Consider the following 20,827-nt stretch of genomic DNA (forward strand, 5'->3'; position numbering starts at 1 on the left):
GCTAAAGTCATGTCATCAGTCCTGCTGGACTTCAAAATAATGCTATATGTTTGGGGATGTTAGCACGAGCCTGTTTCAAAAGATAAACATTATTATTTTCATGTGGTCATATGTGGGTTTACCGTATAGATTTATAAGAGTGTTCCATGTGTGATCCCTTGCGTAGCCAGAGCACCATGATTATTGATGACAAATGATCAGCTCTGCCAACCTGAAGTATGGTAAATAGATGCCCCCAACTTATCCCCCTCAAATGCTTCGCAACCCTCAAACCAAACAGCAACATTTTGCGCTTGCTTTAACTTTTATAGATATTTTGAAAATATCTAATTAAAAAATTAGTTAACCACACAAAATAAATTGTGTTTTAAAACCAAACAGTAAAAGCTTCCCAAATTCCTGACTCTTTAATGCAAAATTACCTCATCATTTTAAGAAATCTGTTCAGCAATGCATGTTAAATTCTGATAACGCAAGACTAGGTGTTCTTGTGACATAGTGCACCTCTGATAGGATTTAAACTGCACTGAAATAATGTAGGCTTCTATTTGATTCAGGTTACAGTACACACATTATTATACTAAACCATATGGTTAAACTTTACAATAAGGTGCTATTTGTTAACAGTAGTAAATGCATTAGCTAACATTATCTAACAATGAACAATTTAGTTTTTCAGCATTTATTAATGTCAACACAGTATTAACTAATGTTAATAGATACAACGTTTTAGAAAATGATGAATTTAACATGAACAAAGATTTATAAATGCTTTAGAAGTATAAGTTCATGTTAACTGATGTATAAACTGACTGTAAATGTCAATGGTTACTGCTATTGGCCTACATTAATTTTCATTGAAGTGTGTAAGTGACTGTAAAATATGCATTTTATGTATTAGAGTGGCATATTTTGTGTTTTGGTGTTGGGCTAGTTTTTGAGCTTTCTTGATTGGCCATTGGGCTAGTTTTGTGCTAGTTTTGATTGGCCATTGGGCGAGTTTTGTTTCAAAAACCTGGAAATCTTGCTCCGCACACTTTTGAATTAGATAAAAGGTGTCTTCAGATTGGATAAATTGTGTTTAAATGTCTTTAGTTTGATCACATTTATATAAGACACATACTGTATGATTATTTCCCAAAACAAACGACACGATTATTTCCCAAAACATACGATACGTGTGGAACTAAAGCATGTGTGCACCCATTGGGAGGGACTGTGTCCTTATGTTCCCATAACATAATTTATGTTATTTTTTAATTGTTGTATCATATGCTTACAAATATATAAATTATTTGTTAGTCTTCCTTCCTTAGGTAATTGGCCCAAAGTACACTGTTTCCCAACATATGCTGAAGAGCTGAAGAACAACTGGGACTTCCAACCTCAATGTTTCATGAAAGGATGGGTGTAGAGATGCTTCTGTTCTTTAGCACTGGAGGATTGGATCCAGACCTGACAAGGTGACAGGAACAGGATGGGCGTCAGTCGCTTTCTACTTTTCATAAAACAAGGGGTGAACACACAGACGTGCACATGTGCACAGACACATGCACAGGGTCAACCGCACATGTGGTACTTGGTTTTCTTTGCAAACTGCAGAGGTAATGGGTGACCCACTACAAAATAAAGATATATCCTTCAACAGAATAGCACTAGACCTTTAACACATGGGCTGCTATCTGGACCCACTGGCTGAAACATCTGGCTCTCATCACCCTCAGACATTAAGGCTTTTTAGTGAGGGGTATCTGTATTGACTTGATTCAGTTACCACTGTGAGAGAGATGTACTTCAAGTTAAGAGAGCAAATATAATCTATCACAGGCAAATTATTATATTATTCTGCTGACTTTATCACTTTGGCCCAAACAAGTCAAAAGTATCTTATAATTGATATTCTAATTTCACACCAGCAGAATTATAAAGTATAATAAATATTAACACTATATAATTTGAATGAGTAATATGTTTTATCAGTCACATTGATGTCAGTTTTGTCCATAATCACAAACCGAAAGACTCTGCCTGCAGTTTGAATTCAAATATAGTTTGTAAACAAACCCTTGTATGTACAACATATAAACCCTTCAGTGACCCCTGCTCACTCCCTCCAGCTTACTACCTCTGTCATCAAAACTAAGGCCTCAAAACCATAATACATTTTTTAAATATATATATATATAATAAAATTAATGAACACATTAACTAAATAGGCATAAATTATGAAGCTGTTCATATCTCTAAATATTAAGGCTAATATTTAATATTAATATAATTGAAATTATTATATAAAGACAAGACATAAAGATAAGACAAAGATGTCATAATAGGGTATTGATTTAGCTGATGATTTTATTTTTAGACATCCTCTGTAATGGTTTTACATGAGCTTTGCATGGTTGGTGTATTGTTGCTGATTGCTGTGTTATCTGCATGTTGTTACATTGAAAACGATGGCAGAAAAATAAACTTTGATATATTATGCTGAAATCAAAATCATCATGTTTAGTACAAGCAATCTGCCAATAATGGGGTAAGAAAAATTAACTTAAATTTAGATTTATAGTAAGTACTATACTATAGTATCATTATTTTTCTTACCCGACTGGTATTTTTTATTGTTTTAGACATAAACTTTCTAAATTCTTATATTTTCTTTCAAAAACAAGACTAAAAACTAAGGTCACGTTTAAAGACCCCCGGTTTCACAGACAAGGCTCAAGACCAGTCCCAGACTAAAATGAATAAAGTCAGTGTCATTGTTTTGTTTCAAGATACACACCAGTAATGTTCTTTTGTAAGGCATTTTAAAAAAAGCGACTTAATAGCCTAAATTAACCAAGACACAGTTTTGGCTTAGGCTAGGCCTTGTCTATGAAACCAGGCCTAGATATAAAAAAATATCTCTTTTAATAAAAAGAGAGATAGACATGTGCTTTGTTGCAATGCAAACGTACTCTGACCATGGCACACATAATTAGTGTAGTGTCTGTTTCATACTGCACAAAATCAGTGAATCAGTCCTTATGGCCACTCACACTTGGCAATAGAGGGCGCCTGAGAACAGCAGGATTTTCTGCAACAGTTCAGCATATTTTTACAGCACACACCAAAAATCTAAAGCATTAAGCTTAAAAATTCAAGTAATGTCTAATATATAAATAATATAAAAAACATATATACATAACATTTCAAGAAATATAATATAATTCAAATGTAATAAATAGAAGGAAATGTTTTCATCTACATTGCTAGTAAAAAGCAATGAGTAAGTCCAGACTGTTGTAGTGTTATTATTTTGTTTACCTTTCACTTTTGTTGCTGTCGAATGTAAAGTAAAGTGTTAAGATGGTAAACAGCAAGAGCTTATCTGCCCCACCTTGTCTTCCAAGTTGCTTTGCAGAGCCTTATCATAATACACAAACTAATTGTAGCCCTCTGCAATTGTTTCAAACACGGTTGCTTCATTATTCTTCTTTTTTTGCAAGCAAGGAAACAGGTTTTTTTTAAAAACAATGTCTAGCTCTTGAAGACAGGAGACACGAGGGAGGTCCCAGCGCTTTTCACCACGTCTCCGTAGCAACACAAACAGACCTTTCCTCCCCATGGGACCACAGGAAGTTGAGAGAGAATGGCCCTAAGTACTGTGAATACAGAGATTCTTCAGGACATTTCAACTTGCTGAGTCCTGACCCAAGATCAGCTATAGGCTGCCCCAGATTTCAAAATATGTACTAGACTGAACATTAAAATACAATTCATATACTAGCAAATATATTGTTATAATATTGTCAAAGCTAAAATTATTTTAATAAGATGGCTGGGGAAAGGCATGTGTATTGCTCTGTATTCGTCTGTTTGTAATGCATAATCAAAATGGCTGTAAATATATAATAAATATATGTATAAATAAATAAAACAATTAAATGCACTGAACTGGTCATTTATCACTATTAAAATCATGAATGTATAATGAGCATGCTAAATAATAATGTAACATCGATGAAATCAGGCAGCACAAAAAAAGCTGTTTTTTCTTTTTAATGCAGGCTGCTCAACACTTCAGAGCATTCACATGAGGAATGAAAGCGAATCTACAAGTCATCCAGGATAACCATGATATATCCCGATTGCTCAAATAAATTGGTCTCTGCTTTGAAAATAAGAAATAACTGCCAATTTTGTCTTAAAAATAGTCTGACTAGATGTGAGCACAGATGGAAACAGACAGAGCAAGGTACGTGCCCCCTCAGTTTTGCATACCTACAAATGACGAGGTAGCAAGATTCTAAAGGAAGACACTATATCAGTTATGAGCTTCACCCTCGTCCTCTTTAGGAGATTTTTGCCATTTTGATCACGTACATATTTCAATCCGGCAACAGATTCAACAGCGGTGGCTGATGATGTAATCAGCGTCTGCGCGCGGTGGGGAGCGCGGCTCACAGAAACTATGGTTGTATGCGCCGTCGTTTAGGTAAAGCACTTGTCACCCACTTTCATTTAGACCCCACGGCTAAATGTTCCATACAAAGATTTAATGTTTGACATAATTTACTTTACCTTAGAATATAAATTAAACCAGCTCATTAACAGTACCATTTATTTTTACAAAAGCTCTGTAACACAAGCATTGTTGAAACAGGGGATATAAGACTATAAACGACATGTAGGCTACCAGTTTATTCAATCTCATTTGAGCTCAATTGATTTGTTCGGCAAAGGGCATTCAACCAATGAAATGCTCTGACACACCTCAAACTCTAGTCTCTAGCGTCTGTTGCTAGAGCGTCTCTGTTGGTCGGGGAGTGAGGCTTACACACCGCACAACTCTTCACTAGCTGGCCTCCGTTACACTCACCCCCCTAAACCTCACTCCCATCCGGGTCACGGCACCAATGTAACCGGTCCCACTCGCCCCGCTCTGTGCGGGCTTCGAACCGACGTCGGTCCGGATGGAAGACGGGCGCTCTAACGAGGAGGCTAAAGACCGCAGTCTCTAGCCTCTGTCGCAAGAGCGTCTCTGTTGGTCGGGGAGTGAGGCTTACACACTGCACAGCTCTTCACAAGCTGGTCTTCGTTACACAAGCATCCTTCTATTTGAGATGTCGCTTGATGACATGGCAGCCGAGATATTCAACCTCCCCAGGACGCATTCCTTGTGTTTGAGAAACACCCTGTCTGTTGTCCTTCTGCTTCATCACCCCATGCCCATAAAGAGGAGCTGTCGTAAAGCAAAGGATCTGCCCAAAGAATCATGGGGTCATGAAGTGTCCATCAGTTGTACCCTTCGAAAAGTATCATTCCGAAGGATTAGGGCCCTTTGCACTGGCCATGATTGTTTTCACTCCTATTCAATCAGATGTCCACCGGGACAGATGTCAAAAATATTTCAGTATATTTTTCAGCTGTCAAGCCTGTTTTCCTCTTCTTCTTCCACAATTGCGTCTACGGCATCCCATAGAATGTATGGTAAAACGTTGTGAAATTTTGCACACAGATAGAAGACAGTCCCCACAGCAAATCTCATCTCTAGCACCACCAACAGTCCAAAGTTCCACATACATTTGTGATTTAAACTTCTGACCCTTATGTGCTAGAAACTAAATTCATTTGAATCCTTGCCTCATTTACAATTCGATTGCACCATATGACATTTTCTTCCGTCATAAACATTTTCCCGTCATTCATTTTTTTAAACTACTTTTTCGAACCCATCCTATGGCTTTTGTCCAGTTTGTATTCATGTGTTTGAAGCACTTTTAGCTACCTTTTTAAATTTCTTTGAGGTTTTCCTTCTACAAAACTTGGCAAGGATCATCGGGACCTCACAACATGAAAGATTTTAGGCTGGTGTCCCCTTGTGGTAAAAAAATATAACGAAATTTATAAAAATGTTACCATATTGGTAAAGTTAATTATAGATTTACTTTAACTCTACTTTATTGAACTCCATGATATTTGGAAAGTAGCATCTAGACACACTCCTAATAAAAAGTTAAGTAATTGTTCTTGATTCGTCAAAAATTTTCGTATAACACGTTAACTAATTTAATGGTGAGCATGCAAAAATGGATTTGATGCTTTGATGAATTAGACTTTATTTAGTTATCGTCTCGTTTTCGTTAGTGAAAACATGTCATTGATTAGTAATTTTCAGTTTTTATCAACAAAATTAACACTGGTTCCAATTCTGGATCTAGATTCGTCAATGCACTGCCCCAACAATCCTAAAAACACATATAGCAACAGCTATGAAGTCAAACATCTGTTCACCAACTGCAGTATACTGCTGATCAGTTAATAGCTCCTTCTTGTTGTCAAATTTCCAAAATAATGTTTAATGTCAATTTATGTCCTTAGTATTTTATTTTCGTCACAAAAAGAATTTGAGGCCATGCAAAACGAATTAGAATCATAATATAGCACAGTATCTCATATTAAGTTTCTTAACTATTTTTAAAAACATTAATTACCACTCCGCAACTAAAAGAAACCTCCTAAAAAGGCACATTAGCACTCATTTCTTAGTTAACACACAGACTGTGAAGTGAAACATGTCATTTATGCAAAGTACATTTTTACATTGCTCTAACTGAAAACCATTGTTACTGTTTTTACGTGTCTTGTTTAGCAGCAACACAATTTACATCCCCCCTGGATAAAATTATGCAAAACTTTTTTTTTAGGGTTTTTTGTGTCATAGGACCATGTAACATCACATTTGGCTGCTAATCTGAGTTAGAGCAAACTAATCTTGACAAAATATAACAAAGTAAGTTTAATTCAATTGAACAGCCAGTTTGATTTAACTTGTAAAACTACACAATATGATATGTGTTGATTTACAGCATGTTGCTGAAGATTTCCACTTTTCAAGCATGCTTTGCATGAGACTGGATAATGAAAAGAGTAAATGTTCAAATAAAGTGTTATTTTATGCATTTTAATCAAGATGAGAACAGGAGGAGACTAATTAATGTTTAGAATGTTATTTTAAAAAGCTTTTGGTACAGTGAGCTTAAACATGAGACATTTTGTTTGACAAATGAAATCAACATTATGCAACAGTAAACAAATTTAATTTAAATTAATTCAATCATATGTAAAACCAATCTTCAGTTAAATTAAAAAATAGCTAACTTTTCCTTCTCTCAGTGAATAATTACACCAAGATGCCTATAGTTTAGACAAAAGAGGCTAGAGGCTAATGTGCTTTGTCCACACCAGCCACAAAATCCATGGTGCTCTGATCTGCATGCAATGCATCGCAAATCTGAAAAGTCAGTGGAATACTGCCAGATTCATAAGTTCCCTGTATGCTTTGGAAATGGTTTTTAAATAACCACATAATATGCCAGAAAACAAGCCACAGAAAGAGAGAGAGGGTACTCTGTGTTCATGAATCTTGCATTTATTAACCCAGGTGCACAGAAACACACACTGCGAAAAATTCTTGGTTTCCTTAAATTCTTGGTTTGCCTTAAATTTTCAAGTATAATGAATTGCCTGTTCAAGTCTTTTCAACTTAATAATACTAATTTTGTCTATTTGGCTTAGTATTTACACTTAAAGTAATACTGTAAAAAATATATGTTGCCATGGCAATGTTTTAAAACACATTTTCCATTGAACGCTGCACTCCCCTACAGCTCTGTTTGGACTGAACATTGTGCCTTTGTGCATGTGTGTGTGTATGTAATAGATGTCTGGTAAATGCTGTATTTTCATGACCATGCTTAAAAAGTTCTTCACAGCTGTGCCATAGAAGAACCATTTTGGATCCTCAAACAACCAATCACAAATAAAAGAAACATAAAAAAATTTCACAAAAATTGTATTATTTACTCACTGGTTTTAAACACATTTAAATCTGTCTTTTTCCATCTTTCCACACAGCAACTGTTCATGGTGACAGATTTGTAGCAAACAAGAAGACATTCAGTAAATAATTGCTTAAGATAAATTAAGTCTGTTCCTCACACGAAGATGTCAAGTGGCTTTATAACACCTACAATATCAAGCATTTGTCAGATGAGCTCCTGGGAAAAATATATTTTCCAGTTTGAAAAGAAATCTGGTGAGTGAATAATTGCAGACTTCACACACATTTAATACAAACCGATAAACAAGCGCTTATACACCCTGAGGTCAGAGAGGTGAATACATTCTTATGCTTTGCCATTGGCCTTCAAGGCTGTGCGATACACTATGGACTATGAGAGTGAGTCTGGGCTAGATCTGATGTCCAATAGCTGGACACTTTGATAAATAACCAGTTTATTGTGCTGTCTAGCCCTGCATGTCTGTAAGACGATTGCAGTAGCTGGGACGTGCAGTTGATTGCCAACCCTGTGGCCTTGCTGATGATCAATCAACCTGATTGGCTATGGCAAATATGCTTACCAATAGGACAGAGGAAAAATAAATTACAACACTACGCAAAGGGGGTGTAGAGGTTGGTCAGGGTGAAATAAATAAATAAAAGAATGAAAGAGGTCAGAGTAGGCTGACAGGAAAGAGAAATTTCATCAGATTTATTTGGGATGGTTTGCATGTCTTCAACAGGATGTTCAACCCAGCTTTTTGACCAGTGTGACACAGAGGTCAGCTTTTACAAACTCTGATCTGGTGACCAGCTGAGTGTGCTCTAATAAGCACATCTTGCTTCTGCATGGTCGACATAAAGTATTATCAAATAGTCCTTTAATAGATATTTATTTTTCAATTTCTCCAAGCCTTGAGCAGGGGTGGAGTGCAGGGCCAGAACGTTAAGAAGCTCTTTTATATCATTAACTGTCTAAGAAAGCATGTGCATAATTTTCACAAAAATCTTAACATTCACAGCGAAGTATTGAAATGCCCGATCACAAACATATTCTAAAAATGTTCTTGCTCAGAAATGATGGAAATAGCCTACAGATTTAAAATAATATCAGAGATAAAGCGAAACATTAAACCAACTTATGAAAGCGAGCTGCTTCCCACCGCCCCCCACTCTCTCTCTATATCTTTTCGAGAGTAAAGATATATAATTTCTCCAAACACAAGAGATGGAATCAAAGTCCATTTTTCCATTCTCTCCCCGTCTCCACCGTCAATCATCTCACAGTGAGCGAAGCATGGAAGTGGCAGGCTGAGGAGGCCATGCGGTGCATCCCTGGAGTTTTATATATTCTGAGAAAAGATGCAGGCGCCACACAGCCCTCATTAACAACGATCCACCCCGACCTCTCAGGCAGGTGCTACTGTAATTAACTATTGTTTGACTATCAAAAAGTCGACCGCTGATTAAATGTACTATAAATGCAGAGGAGCACTTTCTTGGCCGCCGTAATTTCTGAGGCAGCGTGCACACGCTGGGACCCTTTCAACTCGGCTGCTGCCTCCAGTGGGAGCTAAGAGCCTGTTGCCAGCGGTAATCAAAACTTCTGCGTACAAAAAAATCTTTCCACGCTTTGACTCACGGCGTGCCGTCTATTACGAACATGTTACTTTATGAAATGCGCTAAAAATGTGCTGAAAAACGTGCCTTCTCAAGGCCATTGAATGGCATCTCTTTAGTGATTAGAGCTGCAGTAACGGGCACCCCTGCTATTAGACCTCAAAGTCCATTTAATTGCTAATTCATTTATGTTCTAGTAGAAAATGCTAGATGCAGATTACCTGCTAAGAAGTCATGTTGTCAAGAAGCTATCCATTGTGAGCAATAGAGAAATTAAGAATGGGTGGTAAGCAGCTTTTAAGAGCCTGATAACTTCAAGAAAATATTACTGTGATCAGAGATTAACATTTACAAACTCATCTTTATTCACACATCTATGTACAATTGAAAGTACCGAACATATTAATAGCGAAATATATTTTAAAATGCATTCAAATTCAAAATTATACCTTCATGTGAACATTAGGACTTTACAATAAATTAAAATATTAGAATAAAATAAATTACAGCGTGATATTCACGTAAATGACTACATCTGGGTTTTTTGATTTCCTGGCTTATGTTCGCATCATGTAATGACATTATCTGACATAACACCTCGTTTAGGGGGGCATTTGCATTTTTCCACCCAGTGTTTTTATGCGATCGGAGGATTTTCCTAGGTTATTTATTAATTTTATTTACAGGATAAATCAAATTTATGGTATTTCAATGCACATCGTACTCATGTTTTGAGACTGAGAAACCGTTGCGCTCTCTCTATATTCATTTTTATTATAGCTGTATAAAATGTGAATTGGGGAGGGTTGAAAGGAATGAGGCTGCTGTATTGTGCAGGACAGCTCCAAACATCTCTCTTCTCTGTACCCCCTGCTTCGGTTAATCATTGTTTCTCAATCAGATAATTCCAGTCTGGAACCCTTAGTAATTAACGCGACACTCTCTCCCCTCCTCATTTTTAATAGCTTAATTGGGGGTGACAGCCTAACAATCTTGTTTACTCAATTGCTTTTCCTCTTTAATTATCCTAATGACTTGAGGAAATTCAGACCGTCCTGTTCATCCACATTGGTTTATTTAATAAAGCCTGCTGTTTGTTATACTAAAAAATGTGTGTTTGTGGTGATGAAGGATAAACAAAATGTCATAATTAAGAAATGGGTATCTGAACTGTTTATTTGTATTAATTAAGCCTTCAGTCCTAAAGGGTAATAAACTGGGCTTTATTGTTATAATTGATGAACTCTTGTCAATGAAAATAAGTGTAAGAGCAACATTATGGCTGTTCTTGAATAAATCAGATTTTTTTATAGAAAATATTTATTATTAAATATGTATTAGCATAATTTGGTCTGGCTAATATAGACCATGTTCTTATCTTTTCCTTCTTAATGCCCACAATGCAAAACTTGTTTGCAAGATCCTGGTAAGATTGTCCTCAGCTGCTTTATTCATGTACAACTAATGAATCTCCAAAGCTTAAGCGTTTGATTGATGGATGGAAAATGGATGTTCCAGGCACCTATTGTTTCAGGGGCTCAGGATTAGGTAGAGTTATTTAACAGTTCATTTGAGCGGGTAAAGTCCCTGTGTGTACCGGCTCTGTGGTGCCAGGCAGATGAGAATTCTCTCGGTGGGATAATTCTCCATAATAAAGATTAAACCCTCAAAGCCCAAATGCCACATGAGAAGGAGGTGCGAATCCCTATTTTATTAACATATTTGCATCAGGGTGCAAATTGCAAAAGATTAGTGAACTTAAAAACTAAAAGAAGCTTGCCTGAAGGTTTAAAGTTTTAATATTGATGTTTTTCCATTCAAAAATAACTTGTTTGTCCTTTGTTCACCAAAATAACTATTCTGCAGAATAGATCTGCAGAATCTAACAGGATCACAAATTGAATGTCAAGTTATTTATTGGAAAACCGATATTTTATCCAAATGAAATTTAACATGGCATAAATCTATTTTTTAACTGACACTATAAAAATACAGACATCTTTTATGTGTGCATGCGTGTCCAGCTTGGTTCATTGACAACAGAGTACCTGTGAAGAACAATTTTGAGACCGTGAGTGACTCTGGATACTCACTACGCAATCTGTCACATTAGTTTCTTTCCAAACACATCTGGATTCCTGTAGAACAACACTTAGCTTCAAGAGGGATTTATCTGCTGTTTTGTGCGGCCCTACAAAACAGACACATCTCACTGTTCTGCATACACACTGCACCACAACAGGTTGAGAAACAAGCTTTTTGTGAATATCGTTTAATTTGCTTTTAAAATGGGTTTTGCAAGACAGGGTAATTGCGAGTGTGTTAGGGAGAGAACAGAATTTAAAAAGAGTAATCCAAAAACACTATTTATCAACTAATACTGTCACCATCAGATGCAGAGAAGCTTATTCATGCCTTTATGACATCAAGACTAGATTACTGTAATGCACTATTAGGTGGTTGCCCTGCAGGCCTATTACAAAAACTCCAACTGGTCCGAAATGCGGCAGCTCGAGTTCTTACGCGTACAAAAAAGTATGAGCATATTAGCCCGGTTCTGTCAACCTTGCACTGGTTACCTGTAAAGCATCGCATAAACTTTAAAATCTTGCTTATTACCTATAAAGCCTTGCATGGTTTAGCTCCTCACTACTTGAGAGAACTTCTAACATATTATAGTCCCTCACGTGCACTACGCTCTCAGGTGTCAGGTCAGTTGGTAATACCTAGAATTTCAAAATCAAGTGCAGGCGGCAGATCATTTTCCTATCTAGCGCCTAAACTTTGGAACAGTCTTCCCTGCACTGTCCGGGAGGCAGACACACTCTGTCAGTTTAAATCTAGACTAAAGACGCATATTTTTACTCTTGCATACACTAGACTATCATAATATATATATTTCAAAGATCTAGGCTGCACTAGTTAGATCAACCGGAACCAGGGACACTTCCAATAACAACTGATGCATTTGTTGCATCAAAGAGTGCAGAACAGCACTCTACTCTCAGCCAGTCTTGTCTCATTGTTCCAAGGTTACCAGAGCGGGCAGGACGCAGTCCAGACCTGACAAATGCTGGACGAAGGACGTGGCGACTCTACAAAACTTCAGTCGCTATTAGATTATTAATGATAATTTTAAATCTAACTTTGTTTTTTATTTTGCCTTGTTGTGCAAGCACTGTCGAGCTTGTGCAGAGGCTGCAGTTTTTGCCAGAGGGGAACTGGAATCCCCTGGTTAGGCCTGGTCTCCCTCTGAGGTTTTTTTTCTCCTCCAATGGAGTTTTGGGTTCCTCGTCACCGTTTGCATACTGTTTTGCACTGTTTGCCTGGCCGGGGGGGCTGCTAGAATTTGATAGTCTTATTTAATTAACACTGCATATAGGAATTTATTGTGTGTCTGATATTTGACCTGTGTTTTGACTTCCATAACCTTTTATGTTTTACTTATAGTTAATGTTTTCTTGTACAGCTGCTTTGTAACAATGAAAATTGTAAAAAGCGCTATATAAATAAAGCTGACTTGACTTGACTGATACTGATACTGTTAAAGGAGGGCTAAACATTTTTAACATGCCCTAAACCAGTGTTTATCAAATGCACAAAGTGTGTCAATATTCAAACATAAACTGTATCATATCATTCTAAAATAAAGTTTTCATCTTTTTATTGTTTAACAAAGGAGTACAACCAGTGTCGGTGTGAGAGCTTGAATGTCTGCAAATTATTTACAATTAAAGGAGAGTAAAACAGAGATTATTGTGTTTGGCTCCTCTGATATTCCAAACATTGCTCAGTTAGGTTCTGGTGTTTTATCATCTTCAGCAAAACAATTTATAAAAAACTTGGGTGTGGTCTTAGATAGTGCACTTAAGTTTGATTTAAATAAATTCACTTGTAAAATCAAGTTTTTACCAATTCAGAGCGCTGGCTAAGGTAAAGTATTTTCCTTTCTTTTAAACACTTTGAAACTGCGATTCATGCTTTCATTTCTCCTAGTATAGATTACTGTTATTACCTTTATCTGGGTACAAATAACTCCTAATTAGTCAGACTACAAATGGTCCAAAATGTGGCTGCAAGACATTTAACTGGTGTTCGTAAATGCGAACATATCACTCCTGTTTTAATGTCCCTACACTGGCTTCCAGTCCGCTCGAGAATTGAGTTTGCTGAATTGAAGTGCTTTTGCTTGTTTTTGAATGTTTAAATGGTCTTGCTCCCCCTTATCTTTCTGATCTGCTGTGTGAATACCATCTGGGAAGAAGTTTTAGATCAGCCAATCAGAGACTGTTAACTGTTCCAAATCCAAATTAAAATCCAGGGGTCACATTAGAACTGCACGAACTTTATACACTTTTAAGGAAAAGTTAAAAACTTATGTTTTTGCTACGTCTTATGACATGTGATGTGTCTTGTTGTATGTTGTTTATGTTATTATTTTTGTACTTTTAACATTGTAAAGCACAGTGGTCGATCAGTGATCGTATTTAATTGTGCTGTACAAATAAATTGAGATTAAGAGTAATAGTGAGAGTGCTGAGCAAAAGTGTACATACATATACACACAGCTTGTTCTCTATGGTCTAGGCCTTACAGTACTACAAGGACACCACAAGGGCACTGTTTTCATGTAAATGGGGGAGCCAGAGGCATGCTATTTTATGACTGGAGGTCAGATTTAACTGAATTAATGAAAACCAACTTGAAGAAAAATGTATAAGGGCATTTTCTGAACACAAAACAACAGCATCACAGGGAGAAAGAGAGTAAAAGGCAGTTCACATTATAACGATAACTATAACAACAAATGTAACTATAACTATATTTGCATCCACACCAGCGGTCGTAACTATAACTTTATGTTAATTCTAAGCCCGCGCACTGCAGTGTACCCAGTCATTATTTATGTAGATGACCTGCTGCTGATGCGTTTGTTTTCATTTCGGAATGTCTTATCTCCTAAATATGACAGCAAAGGCTTGGATGCTCTCTCTTAAGGATGAATATGCGCTCATGGCCAGAATGTTATGTATATATTTTGCCAGCTGGCTCAGATAAGTATAAGCTTGACATATATAATATCCCGTTGTAAACAAACCGTTTCCAACCACTACACTTGCTACACTTTAATTCTGACATAAAACCCGCCTTGCGAACATCAATAGTTCAACATTAAAGATCTACCAGAGATTGACAGCATGTTTCTGACATCATTCACTAACTGGAAAGATCTGTATATAATTGTCTCTGTATAGTTATTCTCTGTATCTTTATTGTTGTAATGTGAACAACGCTATTCACCTGAATAAAGAACGATTTATGAAACTACATTTTTTATAGATATCGTTATAACGTGGACGGCCCTTACTTCTATTTTAAATGGTTAATATATTTACTGCTTGTTCAGCAGCCTTCTAGTCTGGCTTCATTCTCACCCACTGGAATTCCAGCAAAGTGGAGTGGAGTTGTGCCGTCACAGACCAGCTTCTGTGCACAATGAATCATTCCATCCTCTATCACTAATCTTTCTCTTTCACAACCTCTCTAGCTCTCTTTCTACACTGTATCTGAGCTTGGAAGATCATGGATAATGACAGCATTCTTCCCTGGAAAGGACAATTCCCACAGATGTGGCAGAAAGAGACTTTGTTTTCTGTTCTTGTTAAAGAGGAACGATAGTATGACAGGGAATGCCATTGGGTATAAGAAGCCAGATAAAAAAAAATTGTATCAACCCTCACAAACAACCTTCACATATTTCAGTGGTTTAATGGGTTTCGAATCAAGTGCTTTGAGCATTACTGAGAATCATCTAATTTCTGCATTTTGGTTCTTACACATGAAAGAGTCTTACTACTGTAAACAAATATGCACACTATAATTGATGGTTTGTTATTTTAAGGAATATATGCAATATGTATCACGTTTCAACACACACAAAGGCACAGAGATGCATGCATACTCGCTTGTCCGTCAGGGTATATTAAAATATAACTCGATGTTACATTTATTGTAAATATGGAAACACTTTCCTACAAATTATCTATTAAAGTTATAAAAAGGTGCTAATAGCAATGTCATGCAAATCTGTTTAGGGGTGTGCCCCAATCGCTCTATTTTTTATTAAAGTAAATGATGTGACAGATTAGAAAAAAACATGTACAGTATATGTGTAAGTGTGTGTATATTGAGAGGTCAGGACCCAGACCCTGCTGCATTTTTCAGTTCAAACTACTGCTCCTCAGGCTGCCTGGCTTGGTATATAATTGCCCTTCGCTATAGTTACCAGCCTTTCTTGTCTCATCCTCTCTTCTTTTCTCTCTCCATTCTCTCTGATTTCAGGCTCCTTTGGGTCATCATTCATCAGTGGGGCCTCTCAGCCCCTGAGGACCCAGTCAGGAAGCCCCTGTTACTATGCTTTCATAACCAGAGGCCATTTCTGAAGGAGTCGCAAAATACAGGGAAACGAGAGGGCATGAAAATGCAGGGGGTGGATGGCTGTGATTATTATCCAGATAATCATTTCAAACAAATTATCATGATAATCAATCAATTGTCACATTTAAAGCAGCTTGCCCAAGGGCTGAATGGTGCTCAGTGTGACTTTCTCTGTATTTTAAGGGATAATCAAGTCCCCAAATTTTGAAGGGTTGTTTTAGATAATATTTGTACAGAGGCATATTTTTTCATCTTGTTTAAGCTAACATTAACAGGTTTATAAGACCTCCATCGACTGATGCAGTGTAGTATAGTACCTCGACTTTCACTTTTCAATTGTCAAACAAACATACACAAAGAATGCAAATAAAAAGAAAAATAAGAAAATACCCTGAATGAAACAACAGATGCAAATATTTAGTTGTATAAATCTAGGCAGTATTAGAAGAAGGATATATCAGTTTTATGATGAGTAAACCACAGCAGCAGGGGTCACAAAAGCACCCTGAGAGCTTGTCAAAAGAGCTATTAATCTCTTTCCCATTAAAATATCAGCTGCTTATTTTAGCCACATTTCAAAGCCAACCGTATTAATATACAGCCAGACACACAGGCACAATGCTGGGGGGCATCTTCTTCAAATACAATTACAACACATTGATTTCTATAATGAACCTATGTCTATGTTCTATCATTGTAAACTCAATGTAAGCTTACATGTTGCACAAACACAGTCGTACACATGCACACATGTGAACAAACTCTATTATTACACACATTTGGAACAAAATGTGGTGAATTACATCTAAAAGAGCTCAAATCAAGGATCAGGAATGTGTGTGTTCAGAAAAGGAACTGTTGAAATATATATTTAGTGAAATTCCACTGAAAAAAACAAGAATGATTTTTTAAGCTTATAAATTAATACATATTTAATACATAAATCAAGTTTGGCAGTTGTGAAAAAATAGGGGCAAACAGACATAAAAGGGTACCTTTTTAATACAGCTGTCATGAGATGATTCTTTGTGATCATTCAGCATTTCCTGTGAAGGAAAAAGACAAACAGTTAGTGATTTGTAATCATTTTAGAATTCAAATTTCTTTATAGGTGGTTTCAAAGTGACAGCATAAACAAACATTACTGCGCGCGCGTTTCGAGGGTTGCTGTTAACTTCCGGTACACATTCACAAACAATATAGTGCCAGTAGATTATTTCTGTTGCTTCGGAATATTTTTAATTTAGACTCTGATACCAAGCTCAACCGCAAGATGTCCATACGGTTTGTTTAAATGCGACCAAACTGCAGAACCCATTCAACAAATCATTTATTTGATCAAATGAACAAAAAACTAAATTCAACAAATCATTTATTTAATACAATTATTATGCAGTAAAATAATAATGCAAATTAATATGAATATAAATTAAATAAAATATAAATAGTTATTTACATACATTACATTTACATTTAGTCATTGAGCAGACGCTTTTATCCAAAGCGACTTACAAAGAGGTAAACAATAGAAGCAATTGGAACAATTGGAACAACATAAGGACAACAAAAAAACATAAATGCAGTAAAACTGGTATAGCCACCACAGTATACACAGCTAAGGTTATTTAAAAAAGTATAGAAAGAGTGGAAAGGAATTAGGAAGTCAGAACTAATCGGTCAGGTGCTGCTGAAGGAAGAGATGGATTTTAAGCCGATTCTTAAAGATGGAAACAGAATCTGCTGACCTTATATGCCAGGAGTCTTCAACTAAAATAGCTTGAGGTCCATTAAACAAGCCCTCCTTACCAGCCAAGGTATTTACAATTTAATACCTAAGAAAAATAATTGATAAGAAAAAAACTAAAGTATTGTTCTCTGCTAAACTGAGATGAACAAATAGCAGCATCAAGTGCCAGACTGAACATCCTCTGATAATATTTCAACTCTTCTTGTGGCTGTTGCAGCTGAAAGGGGGGGGGTTGTTTAATATTTTCTTTTAGTTCATGACTTTATTTTCCTTCTAAAAGTGTTTCACACGCAGCCTCCATGCACTCTTTTACTATTTCCCCATCAGTAAAGGGCTTGTTATGTTTTCCTAAGATCCACTGTCTTTTTAGTCATTCATTCATATGCTCGTTGTTGGGCGCTAAGTGAGTGAGGACCCGTGTCACTCATACTTGGCTTTGAGCTAATATATTTTCCGTATCCTTACCTCTGCTGAGGGTAAGTTTCTTCAAAGTGTCTATGTCTAGTTTTATAATGCCTTTTAAGGTTTCCACTTTTGACAACTGCAAGAGATTCTGAGCAAATGAGACAAACGGGCCTCATACACGTTGATGCAGGAAGAGTAACTGCAACTCTCAACCCATTCATCTTGGAAAATGGTTTTCAGTGTCAATTTTTCTAACCTTTGAAAACATTTTTTTTTCAAACACTGAAAGTTACATCTCTATGCGCACTGTGCAGCGAGTCTGTCTTGGCCCTCTTCACTGCACAAAGTTGACGTCTGAGCTGTCCGTTGCGCCGTACGACCAAAACTGCTTCTTAGTGGACCTTGATGTGTCTGCTATGAATTTGATTTTATTAGAAATTAGTGTTAGGGGTTATGTCAAAAGGCTTTGAGGTCAGGATGGACGCATCTTGTGGAGTCTGCTAGTTGGTGTTAACTGTAATAAGATTCCTGTAGCTCAGTGGTTAGAGCATGGTGTTAGCAACGCCAATTTTGTAGGTTCAATCCCCCACAAATTTATAATATAATGCAATGTAAGTCGTTTTGGATAAAAGCGTCTGCCAAATGCATAAATGTAAATTATCTTGAAGAAGCGGGCAGATCATTCGACAAATGTGGAACAGATCTAGAGAAGGTAAATGAGAGTGATTTTTTCCCTTTTTGGGATAGCACTGCAAGACATTGTTAGTTTGCAAAGTGTAGGGATCCGGCTGGTACATAACTCTGTATTAGTAATTGAAGATATGGGGGTGCAAAACATGTGGTGGTCTTGTAGGCCAAGAGCAGAGCTTTGAATTTGATGCGAGCGAAAATAGGAAGCAAATGCAACTTAAAGGAAAGGTCTAATTTTCCTAATGTTGTAGAGGAGGAATTAACAGGACCTGGTGGTGCTGGCAACATGATCTATGAAGTTTAGCTTATCATCGATTACCACTCTCAGGTTTCTGGCCGTACTGGAAGGTGTGATGGTTGATGAGCATAGTTGTGATAGGTTGAGAGGTTGTGATGAATCTTTGGTTCGGCCGGGATTACAAGCAGTTCTGTTTTTGCAAGGTTCAGCTGCAGGTGATGGTCCTTCATCCAGAGCGAATGTCACTCAGGCATGCTGAAATGCGTGCAGAAACAGTCGGATCGTCAGGCTGAACTGAAAGGTAGAGTTGTGTTTCATCTGCAGAACCTAGGGATTTAATGTACTGTATATGTAAAAGAGTAACGGTCCAAGCACTGAGCCCTCAGGTATCCCTGTATTGAGGTGTTGGAACTCAAAGACCTCACCTCTCCAGGATACTCTAAATTACCTACCTGAGAGGTAAGATTTGAACCATTGTAGCACCATTCCAGAGACAACCCTAGCCTTAAGGGTCGACAGGAGGATGTGGTAGTTAACATTGTGAAAGGCAGCAGATAGATCCAGTAGGATGAGTACAGATGATTTAGAGGTTGCTCTTCCCAGTCTAAGGGCTTCAATAACCGAGAGCAGTGTAGCTTTGTTGGAATCACAGCTCTTGAAACCAGACTGGTTGCTGGAGGTTCAGGCGTAAGAAAGGAGGAGAGCTGGTTAAATACAACATGCTCATGAGTTTTAAGAGTGCAGGATTAAGAGTGTGTTTCTTCAGTTGTGGGGTAATATGGGCATCTTTGAAAACTGTGGGAAATGTACCAGTGGTGAGAGATACGTTGATAATGTGGGTCAGAGCAGCAACAACCGCTGGAGAGATGGCCTGGAGGAGATGGGTGGGGATGGGATCTAGCGGGCCGGTAGTCGGGTAGTAAGAAGAAATGACCTTGGAGATGTCATCTTCAGACAAGAAAGAGAAAGAGAAGAGCGAGCATGTGTTGGGGGTTTGGCTGATTCAAGAGGCAGCGGCGCAGAGAACTGACTGGTGATGGTGGTAATTTCCTTTACGAAGAAAGATGCAGAATCATCACCTGTTAAGTCTGATGTAGGTGAGGGGGCAGGCGGTCAAAGAAGAGCAGAGAAGGTTTTAAAGATCTTGATGGTTTTAAAGAGTTGATTTTAGCGCGGTAGTACTGCGTTTTCGCAGAGAAGACATCAGCAGAGAAAGAAGAGAGGAGAGACTTACAGAGACAGAGGTCAGTAGGATCTTTAGATTTGCGACACTTTCTCTCAGACCTGAGCATGGCGCAATGCTCACTGAGAACATCAGATAAACAGGGAGCAAAAGGGGATGTACGGGCTGGCTTAGATGTATGAGGGCATAAGCTGTCTAAGCAGGAAGTTAGTGTTGAGCAAAGAGTGCCGGTGGCGCTGTTAGATTCCAACAGAGAGAGCTGATCAGAGGGAGGGAGCGTTGCGGATACTGCAGAGAATAAAAGGGAGGGAGAGAGAGAGTGTTAGTATGTTGCGCTGGAATGTGTCTGGAGAAGTTAGGTCGAGATCAATAGTGATGAAGAAATGATCAGACATGTGCAGCGGTCTGACCTGAGAGTGATGAGTGGAGCAGTAGCGTGTGCAGATAAGATCTAGGTGATTACCAGACTTATGGATTGCTGAAGTGGTAACTTGCTTGAGGTCAAACGACGCAATCAGGTTGTTGAAGTCGGCAGCCTGTGGACTTTCAAGGTGGATGTTGAAGTTTCCAAGTACCACCAGAGGAGTACCATCCTCAGAGAAGGATGACAAGAAGTGCATCCAACTCCTACAAGAAATGTCCAAGCTGACCTGGGGGACGAAAGATAACTACAATACA

General features: G+C 37.6%; 1 protein-coding gene across 1 annotated transcript in view; it reads right to left on the reverse strand.

The window, feature by feature from the left end:
- prdm16 (PR domain containing 16) overlaps positions 1–20,827 on the reverse strand; it is a 197,077-nt gene that overhangs the window by 66,065 nt on the left and 110,185 nt on the right. The window contains exon 3 of the mRNA XM_079466960.1: positions 16,882–16,932. Within this exon, the coding sequence (XP_079323086.1) occupies positions 16,882–16,932 (51 nt within the window). The remainder of the gene's footprint in view (positions 1–16,881; positions 16,933–20,827) is intronic.

The sequence above is a fragment of the Barbatula barbatula genome (assembly GCF_947034865.1).
Source record: "Barbatula barbatula genome assembly, chromosome: 11".
NCBI lineage: Eukaryota > Metazoa > Chordata > Actinopteri > Cypriniformes > Nemacheilidae > Barbatula > Barbatula barbatula.